The sequence below is a fragment of the Diadema antillarum genome, unplaced genomic scaffold (genome assembly GCF_040938485.1).
Source record: "Diadema antillarum isolate AM-2024a unplaced genomic scaffold, OU_Dant_1.0 seq00000089_RagTag, whole genome shotgun sequence".
Taxonomy (NCBI): Eukaryota; Metazoa; Echinodermata; class Echinoidea; order Diadematoida; family Diadematidae; genus Diadema; species Diadema antillarum.
In genome coordinates this window covers 1970195-1984255 of record NW_027271179.1, presented here as the reverse complement: position 1 = coordinate 1984255, position 14061 = coordinate 1970195, and the positions used below count along the sequence as shown (strand labels likewise).

Sequence of the window (14061 nt, the reverse complement as noted above, 5' to 3'; positions counted from 1 at the left end):
GGAACTATATCCTGTGATATTCCTGTGGTATGTGTCCCAAAATACCGCAGGAAGACCCTATGGTACTGTTCCACACAGAAGTACCACACTAAAAATTAAATGCATAGTATCACATAGTCATACCACATAACAATACCACACAACATCACACATATACAATAGAAAGTACCACAGAAAAATACCACAGGATATTCTTTTTTTTCTTAGCATTTTATACCACAGGACTATCACATCAGGAGAATGTCACACAGCAGTACCACACAGGAGTACCGCACTGAAAAAATTGTTTGGCAGAACCAACTGAAATAACAAAAATATAAACAAAAAAGCACATATTCTTCAATTAATTGACAGATGAGTTATGCTGTGAATTATAGCAATTGATTTTCCATTACTTAACCTGTCCCATACTCCTACAGTATTACCTATTTAGTGAAAGTGCTGATGTAAAGCACGAGACATTTCATGGGGTACTTCTCTTGTACTCCTGTGGTACTCCTGTGGTACTCCTGTGGTACAAATTTTTGCATATCTCATGAATATTCATAAAAAGCCCTCTAGATTTTAAGAAAATACATAAAAGACTTAAAAAGTCAAAGTATTAATGATGGGACTTACTTTGAACTTTATTAAAGACTGTCTAATTATTTTATGTTATTCCCAGCATCATAAATATTGTTATGAAAGTGTAATTTCATATCTTGATAATAAAGTATAATCTAGTTAGTAACCATGCCTTAATGCATTACGGATAGAAGGCCATGTATATATGTACTGATACAGCCGATGACTTACCAGGAATAGGATGACTATATAGATCTATTATAGGACTAGAATGGCAATTGGCCATATTAGACTGTCGTTTGCGGTTATATATGTTAGGAGTAGGACAGTTTATTAAGTAGGGCCATGTTTGTCCTGAAATCCATCACTCGTCTATCACGAATATTCCTTGATACAGTTGAACCTCTCTTTATCCGGCTTCCCTTTATCCGGATCTCTCTATTATACGGACGCAATCTCGCTGTGATTTTTTTTTTTTGTAATTACGGGAGGAAAGGGGGATTCCCAACTCCTTGAGAACTCCTACACAAACACACATGAATTACATATTACTTCCAACATGATTAACATACATTACATCAAATTTCCTTCCAGATTGCTTACCTTCAGACATTTTAACATCCCCAAACATCCCCAAATCATCGCAAGAACATGGACAGATTATGCGCTCGAGTCCTCTCATATCGCATTGCATAGGTCCATACACAGCCATCGATATGACTAGATAGACACTTGATATGCATTGTTTCGAGTCATTGGCTGAGCAACGAATGATATTGAACACTCAAAAATTGTTCACACACAGTATACACACAAAGAGAGAGAGGGAGACCATCTAACAATGGCGACCTACAGTCGACTTTGCTGAGCCGTGATGATCGAATTTTGAAGCGTAGTTTCGTCGACTCGTACTGTTTATTTTCAAGATCTACTTGATACATTTCTTAATAATTATTTAGGTAAATCTTCCCAAGAGTTTATAAAAGAAAATGATTTCATTCTTGCAAACACGAACCTCTATTTTGGGGTCTGTTACTGAGTGTAACAATGAAAAGGTTGCAGTATACACGTTACTACATGTGGTACTACAATGGGCTACATCAGTACATGTGTATGTATTATGTACATGTATAAAGCATTGAGTCTCCCGTATCCGGCCAAATCCCTTATCCGGATGAGCCCCGGTCCCGACTTGTCCGGATACGAGAGGTTCAACTGTATGTGGCTAAAATTCTCCCAGATTTTTTTTTTCGATCTATCCTGTGTGGTACTCTCCTGTTGTACCATGGTGATTTTGTGTGGTACTGACCTGTGGTAATGCTGTGTGGTAATGACCTGTGGTACTGTCCTGTGGTACTGTCCCAAAATACCACAGGACAGTTTCTGTGGTACTGTTCTGTGGTACTGGTCCTGTGGTACTGTCCTGTGGTACTGCCCTGTGGTACGTCCCAAAATATCACAGGAATTCCTGTGGTACTGTCCTGTGGTATGTCACAAAATACCACAGGACAATTCCTGTGATACTGTCCTGTGGTATTTTCCTGTGGTACTGTCCTGTGGTACTGTCCCGTGGTACCGTCCTGTGGTAATTACCACAGGAGTATGTGGTACTGTCCTGTGGTAATTACCACAGGAGTATGTGGTACTGTCCTGTGGTACCGTCTTGTGGTAATTACCACCGGAGTACCACAGGAGATCAGCAAGAGTTACCGGTACTTTGAGTTAGGGAAAATTTTGAACATCATGTTCAAAAATTTTGGAACCACTCGCGAGTTCACGGGGAGTTTTGCGAATTCACTACGAGTTACGCGAGTTGTCGCGAGTTATCCCGAGTTACATGAAGAGCTTTATGCGAGTTATCGCGAGTGCCCCTTTGAGGCAACTTGCCAAAGCTCGGCACTGTAACTCGGCTAAGTGGGAACCCTGCTTTAGTCTGGCGTCTGTTGTGCGTCGTCCATCGTCCACCGTGCGTCGGGCGTTGTCCATAAACTTTTTACATTCTTATCTTCTTCTTGAAAACCCCAGGACCAATTTTTCATCCCTAGGGGGTTAGGATCTCAATTACATGCCCCAATCATGGGGTCCCCACCCAGGGGCCCAAACACCCCCCCCCCCCCCCCATTAAGAAATCTTCAAAAATACTCTTCTCTAGAACCAGACGTGATAGAGCTACACAGTTAATACTATGAAAGAGTACCATACATTAATGACTGTAGTTCCAAGTTTGTTCACGGCGGATCCAGGAGTGCCCCCCTTGGGGGGGGGGGGGGGGAGGGGAGGGGAGGGGAGCACCAAATAGGGGCCTAATTGTACATGTACAATTGTACATCTTCTTCTTGAAAACCTCAAGATGGAATTTCACCAAAGTTGGCAGGTAGCATCCCAAGGGGGTTGGGATCTCAATTTGCTAAAATGGGCACCATGCCCCATCCAGGAGGCCCCCAGGGGGCCCAAACCTCCCAACATTAAGGAATCTTTAAAAATCTTCTTCTCTAGAACCAGAAGAGTAGAGCTAGAAAGTTAATACTATGAGTTAGTACATTGATGACTGTAGTTTCAAGTTTGTTTATGGCGGAATCAAGGGTGCCCCAGTTGGGACCCAGGGGAAGGGGGTGGGGTGTTATGGGGTCCTAATTGGGCCTTAATTGTACATTTTCATCTTCCTCTTGAGAACCTCATGGCAGATTTTCACCAAACTTTGCAGGTAGCATCCCTAGGGGGATAGGATAAACCTCCCAAAATTAGGGAATCTTTTAAAATCTTCTCTAGAATCAGAAGTGATAGAGCTAAGTTAAAGAGGATGGCTATAGTAACTGATCAGTGGGAATGCTGGGGGATGATTGTTCCAATCCTTGTGGGATTCATTTAAGAGTACATTGTATATCTATTGTTGTGTGAAAATTACAGTGTATTTGCTTCAGAATGATCTGATATTCAAGTACTGTGCAGTTTAATGTTTCCAGATTAGCATGCCTGTACAGTGACGGCGTGATCGTTAACGGCCCGTCGTACATTTTCATCTTTTCCTTCAGAATGCCTAGGCAAATTTTAGTAGAGATGTGTGTAATTTGGATTAGTGTCTGCGTGAAAGGTGAACTTGCGATACTCCGGTGAGCGCAAGACCCGCGGGTCTCTTGATATGATGTACAATTGTTGAATAGGACCTGTGTTAAAACAGATAGACATTGTACAACCTTATTCCCCCCCCCCCCCCCAAAAAAAAAAGAGAGGCCAAAATGAGATCTTTGGCTTAATTTGCATAATTAAGATTAGAAGTACATACAAGTGTATGTAGATAATTTCAAAAAATCTTAAGACACAATCTTGTATATTACGACATGGGTGTTGCGCATGCTAAATTTCGTCATGATTGCGTCACTGATAGCTGAGATCGGGTGGGGGGGGGGGGGGGTGTGGAATCTGCGCTCCATCAAGCCAAAAAAAGCCCATCCCGATTATATAGGGTTAAAGAGCGATTGTTTGTGAAAGGTCAATTATTTCCATTTTCCCAAAATGGTTGGGGATTATGCAACACAAGTTTTACCATAAGAAAAGCTTGGGGCATGGGTTTGGGTGTATGTGAGTGCTATATTTAACTAAAAGTAAGGATATACACACACAAAGGGCCGAATGCATAAAACAAGCAATTGCTTATTGTAAGCAATTGCTTCAAGCAAAAGCACAAGCTCGTCTAGCAAAAGGTCTAGCTCATCAAGCAATTGCTTAAATCCATATGCATAACATTTTGCTTGTGCTTTTACCTTTTGCTTGTCCCGCACAAGCAATTGCTTGCGTTTTCAACAAAAGGGACGTCACGCTTGTGTGACACAAGAACAAAGGCGGGTGTGACAGCATGTATTTGAAAGGGCATGTGTGTGCGGAAACATTTCCCGACATAGCAAAGGAGCTATGAAATGACACTCATAAATGCACACACACACACACACGCACACACACACACACATCTATATACACACACACACACACACACACACACACACAGGTACTGGCTGATTCCCATCACTGCTTATAGTAGCCCAGATGTGCCAGATCACACGTGGAGCGAGGTCTCCTTGCTCTCCACCAAAGTAAGACATCCTACCTGTTTTTCATCACATTTTGCGTGCTAACCACTGGACATTTCCGTTGTTGAAACACTACTTGAGAGTCAACTGTAGTTTCTTGTAGATTTATACCACTCCTGCACAAGTGTGGTCTTTCTTTTATGAATATGAAAATGATACTTAAAAGGGAACGTCCCAGTTAAGCAAAAGCACTAGCTCATTGTACAGAGCTTGGAAAATCGTAAGCAATTGCTAGCAAGAACAAGCAAAATGTATGTTTTATGCATATGTGTTTAAGCAAATGCTTGGTCTCTAAGCAATTGCTTGTGCTTGCTAGCAAAAGCTTCTGCTCGCAAGCAATTGCTTGTTTTTATGCATACGGATTCAATTAGTAAAAGGCTAGCACAAGCAATTGCTAGCGTTTATGTATCCGGCCCCAAAGAAAATAAATGGGGTGGTGCATCAGATCAGAAGTCTCCCATATCTTCTTTGCCAATGCATTCAATGCAAGGAGACTATGGGACAACTACCACACATAATTATACACTGTAGAAACCAACCCATGGAGCAAAGATTTGCTATACATGTACATGCACATGTATGATGTCTTAAGTGTGCATTGTGAGCGTGTGCATGTCTTTTTTTTTCGGGGGGGGGGGGGGGGGGTGGGGGTGGAGGTGGGAGTGTTAATTGGTTAATTGGTCTATAGGTACTAGTAAATTGACTAACCGTATAAGAAACACTATTGTATATATATCTGCTTTTGCTTTAAAAAACATGCCAATAAAATCCCCATAGCATACCTATTTCTGGGAAAAGAAATAATTACATGTAATAGAATGTACAAAATTTTAAAGTGAATTGCCATGCACAACTTTCGTCTGTTTTATGCTTTTAATGATAATACACTATACTTGCTGTGTCTAAATCATCGGGTTGACCCTTTTGACAAACAGTAATGCATAGAATACGGGGACATCACGCTGTACTCTACGTTACAGTTAGCCCAAACAGATGCCATGCGAAGCCTGTCGATCGCCAACACTTGTGCACAGTGACAGGGCTGTGTATCGTTATGTTACAGTGTGATGGTTACATGTCATCTGTGCAGAAGATTGCACAAGTGTCCTTTTGTGGAGTATCAATTTTGAGTTGATGCAATGAATACAGTACATGTACTCTCTGCTTAATTGGGGACCGCTTTTATTGGGTACTCCACTTAACTTGAAAACTGAAAAACAGTTCCCGATGCCAGATAATCAGGTAGTCATTCCAGATTTCAGCGGGTAGGTTTTTTTTAGATTAACCTGATCTATATCCATAGTCACCAGCAGAAAGCCTTTAGAATTTGTGTAAATATGAATTTTGAAGAAATTGTGAGGGGCTGAAAGTTAATAGAAAACTTGGGATTACATTTTAATGTGTTAAATATGCAGTGTACGATTGATTCGCCATATCACTGGTAGAAGTATACCCATTACTGTGTGTACCAACCGCACCAGCACCACACACACACTATCAAGACATAGCACACACACAGTAACACACAACAAATGTATATACATAATTATGTAACTATACATGTGGCTATGAGCTATGGCTAGCTCGCGAGAAAAATAAAGAATAAACTCTCCAAGTCTATAACCTTTTTTGAGGCCGTTAATTGAAAACGAATTTACACTCGCCATGAAACACATGCATATGCAGCAGAATTTGTTGCAGCATTTGGCTGCACATACCGTACTTAAACCTTTATCTTTGACATCTCATAGAGTGGTTTCTGAATATCACGCAAAACGTTACAAGCTAAATCCTCACCTCAACTAGAACTGTAGTCTCTTTATAGTCAATAGCTATTTTGTTAATATACACGTCATGTACATGTAGAGCTAAAAATGGAAAACACAAGAGTGCCCAATTATTGTGTGGTTAAATTCTTTGCAATGTTGACTTCTGCCCACAAATCAACACGTTGCATGCAGATTAGTGGCAGATCTAGGCAGCAATGCACTGGGTGTGCGACCCCCTTTATTTTTAGTTCCAAAAAAAAAAAATAGATAAACAAAATGGGGGGGGGGGGGGGGCATGCGCCCCCCACGGAAATTCCTGGATCCACCCCTGCAGATAAATGGGATGTTAAATTCATGTTTGTGTGTCTCGTACTCCTTGACAATATGTGCTTCATGGTCGGCCGTTTCTGATTGCTGTGACATCAAATTTGGGGGCAACTTTTCTGTCTTTGTCTCCATTAACACACTGTACCAACAACAGTGATGATGATGATTGCTGCGATTGTTGTCCAGAACAGAGTTTACAGTTGAAGTGATTCGATTTTGCGTTCAGAAATGTGCCTACACAGTAAATATATTCACGCCCCACACCTTGTGTATGAATATTCATCTTTAAAATATTTAATAAGAAACAAAGTAAATGTACAACTAGAAATGTCGCCATGGCGACTGGTATGCCTCCCCCATAATGCATGGTTCTCCGAATAGGTCTATAGCACAATGTCTTGACAATGTGTGACGACAGTTTCACATAACTGGCAAAATATTAAAATGACAGGTTTGTCACAAATGCACTGAGTGTTCACTTTCCTTGAACTAGGTTTATTTGGATGAATGGCTATACTGTCTAAGAGTGCAGGCATCCTTTGACCTTTTGGCAAGAAACTTCCAAGGGAATCTGTATTGGATAATACATGCATACACTAAGTTTCAAGAAAAAAACCCTACAGGCATTGCATAGATAAGAGAGAAAGACATTTTGATGAGTTGACCTTTGACCCATGACCCCTAAATTCCCTACATTATCACTGCCAGTCAGTATATGCATACATACTAGATTCCATGAAGATACCTTGAAATATTTGTGAGATATGGAGAAAAAAGTGAAATTTTAACATTTTCACTTGACCTTTGACCTCATGACTCAAAGCTCTCTCTGGGAAATCTTTATTTGGTAGTTCACGAATACACCAAGTTTCAAGAAAATACCTCCAGGCATTGCATAGATATAGGGGAAATACTGAAATTTTGAGCATTTGACCTTGACCTTTGACCTTGAGCATGTGCGCCTAAAAGTTGATAGGCACAACTTCGCCCACTCATACATTATATACATGCCAAGTTTCATTAGGATATAACAGTTTTTTAGATACGCTGTCCACAAAATTGATTACGGATGGAAGGACGGACAGGCGGACGGACGGACGGACAACCCGAAAACATAATGTCTCCGGCGACACTTCGTGGCGGAGGCATAAAAATACTGAATGCTATATGAAGTGGTCTGTTCTTTAGCAAAGAACGCACTCATTTTTGCGCATATTAACCTACATGTAACATGCAATATTAATCATATCAAACATCATAGTAATGATAGCATTCCAGATTTTATTGGAAAATTCATCAACAATAATTATACATATTTTTTTTTCCATCGGACACATGCACTAATTTAGTAATTATTCAAATCATACCTCAAAGTGGGATTGGTCAAAATGACAAAAGTCTGACATAAATCAGGCAATTCCTGAATATTTTTCATTGTCATACAAAGACTAGAGGAAATGTGTGAAAAACAAGCTCAAAAGGGATTTGTTATAAACAGCTACATGCTTAAGGACATCCAGTCACCCAAAACAGCCAGTGCTAGTCATCCCTTTTTCACCTCTATTTTCTGGATTCTACATTTCATGACATGTGACTGCATCACAAAACAAACAAACAGTGGCACACCCTGATTTTACATGAGGACTCAAAATTGGTGAAATGGGTCAACCTAGCCAGTCTTAAGATTTCTATATTTTCTGGAAGAGCAATTCTTTTATATAATCATAAAGTTTGGTCTCATAAAATGAATGGAAAATTGTGATTTTTTTGCAATTTTTCCTACATGTTCTTGTAGAGTAGTGTGATTACAAATGTTGTAGTGGCCCCTTTGGATTTCTTAAAAACCCTCTACATACACTAATATTATTACTCTTATTTTAAAGAACAATGCTACTTTGAAAGTTAATTTCACTGATGACTAGAATTTGCTTTATGAGTGTGGAAAATTTCAGTTTAATTCAATAAACTCTTCATTGTGGTTTACTATGGAGTTCTACATCCTGGTCTTGTCCCATTCATTACATGGAGTGCAGAGTGGCAAGGATAAAACACTTAAATAGATCCTAAATTTTTCTCTTTTCTCAGTAAACAATATTCTGGAGTGTGTACTTTCTATCCATTATTTAGAAAGGTTAGGAAACTCCATAATGTATTGAGTGATCTGCCCTTAACTATTAAAAGATCCATGTCTGGTGACTTTTAGGTTGTTTTGTGATGCAGGGTCACATATTACTCTAGCCTCAATGTTTTTAATATATCATTAATATTAGTTTATTCATTTGAACCAAGTTCACATGAGAATTTGAACTGTCAACTGCAACTACACCTCTACTAATGGCTGAAAAAGCAGTATACATTATACAAGGCAATTTGTGACTACACTGCCACATCTCAAAAGCCAAAACGTACAAAGTTATTATCAAAGTTGCACATATGTGAAATTGACTAGGTGCGTAACTCCAGCTGCACTAAATGTTACAAGCGTAATGAGAACTGCTTATAGTACAGTGTATAAATGAATAATTTCCTAGTTGCCATTTTGATGAACCAAGTAATTCTGGAGTAATGCAAATCTGAAATGAAAAAAAAAAAAACCAAACACTTCCTTATATTAGTAATTAAACTTGTTTGTCTGAAGAGCCATAAACCTCTAATGAATGCAGTCAAGTTAGCATTGGACATGCCTATTAGAACTAAAAAAAAAATGAATTCAATCTGAATTCAATGCACAATGAAAGCCTTGTTTAGTTAGTCCACTAAGCCAAGGATTCAGTTTTTGACTGAATGTTGTGTGGACTAAATTTCAATTACCAAGAGACTAAACCAAGTGCATGTCACGTAGTCTCAGCATGCCAGTGTACCACTTTATTGGGTACTCCGCTTAATTTATGCACAGGCTGAACCGTTCAGATGCAAGTTACAGTAGGCCCTATACTTGAATATCTTTTACAGTTTCCCACAAAATATCTTTGAAATGGGTCGAAATATAAATTCTGTAGAAACTCTGACGTGCTGAGAAGTGAAAGAGTGCTTAGTGTCATATTTTAACATCTTGAATATGCAGTGTATGATTGATTACCTAGGTAGCCATTATCTCTACAAAGTATATGCATTTACGCATGCTGTATAGAAACCCTCGACCAGCATTATACACTATTCAAACTACACACACAGTGACACACTGATCACTACACATGTCAAGTTAACTCTTTCAAGAAACAAAGGATGAGCTTGCTCCACAAGCTTTAAAACTGGGTAAGAAATGCTCAGCCCAACACTACCTGATCATGTTGAGACGACTTACTGTATATTATTTAATCAAAAGAAGGGTGGAATGAACAAGTTTGGAACAAATTCAAAAAGTAAATGAAATTTTATTTACAGCAATGTAATCTCTGCCCCATTTAGCCACATGAAAATTTGTAGCATCATTTTGCTGTTATACTTGGGTATTGATAGAAAACCACATACCGATACTTGTATACGAAGAGTACAATGAGCATACACTACTATGATACTTGGAACGTGCAATGTGATGCATGTAAACAAACTGACAATGGGTGTACCATACTATACTCTGCAATCATAAGAGGAAAAATCAGCAAGTAAGAGGTGGCAGTCAATTTCTGATGCATGAAAATACAATATCTGGCTTAATATATTTACTTGGCTAGAAAAATGGAGAAGTACATGCTGTGTGATATGAAACTAGTGTACACACCAAATATGCTGGTGCTTGATGATCACTTGTACTTGGTCTACAAAACTTGAAATTTGGAAAAGTACAGCACTTCAAAAAGTACGTCTATACTGCAAAGAGTATGACACATTTAACTGGCAAATCATAATTAAAAAGCCACTGTGCACAATTCAGTGCAACTGTATTCTTGATCACTGCATTTAAGAAATTTCATTGGTTGTTTTCCATGTATATATGTGAAGATAACCTGTACAAGTTGCAATATACTCAAAAGGAATATCACTTTCATATACAGCAAAGAGATATTTTGGAAGATGTATTCACTTGACAGTGACATAATTTTCTTGTATTTTACTATTAAAAAAAAATAAAAAAATCTACTTTCCTATATTAAAGCAATCTATGCATTGAAGCAAATACTGGTGACAAATCTATTCATCTCACACCTATTTCAAAGTACTTTTTTTTTAAATCTTGCGAGACTTGAGGTATCAAAATAGACAACATATCTTAATGTGATTATGTTTCAATGATGCAGCAAATAGACACTTATGAACACACATTCTGTGTGCCAAAAAGAAGTAAACAACTATTTCATGGTCAGTTCACACTCAATTGAAGGAAAATGGGATTTTATGGATCGTAACTCCTTTTATCATAGTGAAATATGTGTCAATGATAGTCTTCTGCTCCAGTAAAATGAAATTATCTATAACAGCAGTACTACATCATCACAATCATCGACTAATGTTAATTTATTTTAAGAGCAACTCTGGTCAATGCCACCACCTGGAAAAGTATATGTTCATACTAAGTTTACTTGTCTCAGATTTTTATTTCTTTCTGTTTTTTCACACAGTGTGTGGGAAAAAAAAACATGAAAAAGATGTTAGGTACTTGGATGCTTTCCCTTTCACAACATAGATAATTTTTATGAAGTAAGAAGAGTTTAATACATGTATTCATAAATGTCAAGCTTGTCCCATTTTGCAATATTCTCTACATTTTGGTTTCCCATGTAGCCACATCTATTTGGAGATTTAAAAGAAAAAGACAACTGTCAACCAACCACCTAATGATACACTTGTATAAAGAGGAGGGAAGCACCACTTGTATATTCCTCCATATTTCATCGATCTCTTGCTTTCTTCAAGAATTTGCCAACTTTGTGTGATGACCTCACAGGTTGGCAGTAGTGGTGGTCTGGGACTGTGAGGAAGAGCAGAAAATATTTAGAGAAAAATGAAATATGTAACAATATCACTATGCACTGTAGAACATAAACAGGAAGTAAACAGCAATTTGAGAATGGTGACAATGCTAAAATGTAAACTAAAAGAACCTGAATACTACAGCCTCGATCCAGGAAGCAATTCTCAGTATCATAAGACAGGGTTCCCACAGAAATTTGAAAACAGAATTCCATGACTTTTCCATGACTAAATTGCTGCTTTCCATGACTTCCTTTCTGGCACGGTTTCCAAAATCAGACACGTTATGATGGCCTCCACCTCCCCTCACAGCCATCTGTTCCCCCCACTGTCTTACTCATGACATGTACATGTACATCTATTATCATTAGTATATGTCCCAGGAGTTATGTAGAATTTGGGATGTCACAAAACTGGGAAAAATGGAAATCATGAACACCAATTATAATAGCAGAGTACGATCACAGAGTATGAGAGTTGCGAGACACGACAAACTGGAAAGCTGCCATAGCCAAGAGGTAAATGCAATTCCATGACTTTTCCCTGACTTTCCATGACTGTGGGAACCCTGATAAGATCCATCCATTTCAAACTGACTTTACCTGTTAGCTACTTGTGGAACTCTTAGACCCCATTGCTAGAAACTTTGCGTTTTAACGCAACTCGAAAAATCAAACTCAAGTCCCCAAAATCGCATGCAACTTTGTGCGTTTAAGAGCAAGTGCATTGCTGAAAAGACTTGTGTTTGATTTCCTACACAAATATCAAACACAACTTTGATGAATCAAACACGACTGCCACCACTGTAGCAAAAAGCAACATTGGCACCACCAGTATGCTGACATTTTGTTCAGCAAAACTTTACTTGTGTAAAATAAAATCAGTTGCAAAAAAAAAGAAAAAAAAGATGCAGAACCTAGAATACACACATTGTACCTCTGAGGTTAGTTTTCATTAACTACATAGAAATGCAGTCCACTGATGATCACCTCCCTGTGATACAGTTACTCTTTTCTGTAATAGTATGGAAGGGAACAACAACCTGACCCTCAAAAATTGTCGTCTCACTGAGATAGCACTGCATACTTTATACACAGCAGTGTTCATAGAGGTACGCCTACATGCCTAATCTGAGCAACGTCCACTTTTTTTTGCAATGACAACCCTGCAAAATTGAAATCATACCCTGTCGCAACATACAAATTTCTTTTTCACTACATCAGAATTTTACAGTCAAATTTATTAAATGAAAATCTCATAATTCACGCATCAGAAATTACTAAAAATGTAAACGGCAACGAATGGCAAGGATCAAACACAATTTGCAGCAATACTTTTGTCTGATGTAAAAGTACATTTGATCACAAGTTGAGGTTCTAGCAACGGGGCCCTGGTGATTCATGGGGAGAGTTTCTCCATCTTTAAAGCCAATGGGAGGGCTGATAAGGTTAGGGAGACAGAAAGTCTTCAACCCTTTATTACCTGAAAACCCTTTTGGCACACCCTATATGTGAGTTCATGTATACATGTGCAGATGTGAGTGGTTGATAGTGTGTGTGTGTGTGTGTGTGTGTGTGTGTGTGTGTGTGTGTATGTTTCTCTGCCCAATTCATGCCACGAAAAATCCTATTTGGCAAGGCGATTTCCATATATCCATGATGAATTAGTCTGAATCCATGCAAATACATGTGTAATTTATTGCTTTCTCCAGTGGTCATGGACATTGCAACAAATATTCTGGAGAGAAAAGGCAAAACCTGGCTCACCTTGTACTGGGCAATCTTCCTCTCAAGCCGCTTGCCCCAGTCTGGGTCTACCTTGCTCCACTGCTCCACCTGTGCGAGACAAAATACATATAGAATGAAATGCTGGAGAAAAAAAAAGTACTGCACATACCAAGCATATCTCGTGACAGAAAACTTTCATCAGTCCTATCTCCTATTGTAAGATCTTGCTTGTGACAGTTTGGTGGTAAATTCAATGCATTCCAACAACCTTAAATGTGACCTCCAGGCTAAGGAACACTTATTGTTTATCTGGTATTACTCTCAAAACACAAGCGAGTACTAAAGTGTCTACAGCATGTCGGTGATTTCTGTAAAGGGAAACCAAGAAATAATTGATGCCATTTATGAAATATAGTGAGTATATCTATGTATTATTGGGTACCACTTTATTGTGTACTCTGCTTCATAAAGGCTAAACAAACAGTTCCGATGCATGTAATATCTGATAACTGGGAAAGCATTTTGAGGACGGACTGATTTTGCTACAACACGCATTTCCCATTGACCCTTGCCCGATATATACTCGAGACCCGTCCTCACTGGGTTAAGTTCAATGGGTAGAAATTTAAATTTCCAGACAAACGAGATTTACGTACACAGTTTCCTACAGAAAGTCTT

The 14061-nt window shown here is 38.7% G+C and overlaps 1 protein-coding gene across 1 annotated transcript in view; it reads right to left on the bottom strand.

Moving 5' to 3' along the window:
- Positions 1 to 8009: 8009 nt before the first annotated feature.
- Positions 8010 to 14061, bottom strand: part of LOC139726554 (catalase-like) — a 99095-nt gene continuing 93043 nt past the window's right edge. The window contains 2 exon segments of the mRNA XM_071637545.1: positions 8010 to 11654; positions 13423 to 13491. Coding sequence (XP_071493646.1) covers positions 11625 to 11654; positions 13423 to 13491 — 99 coding nt within the window. The 3' untranslated portion in view covers positions 8010 to 11624.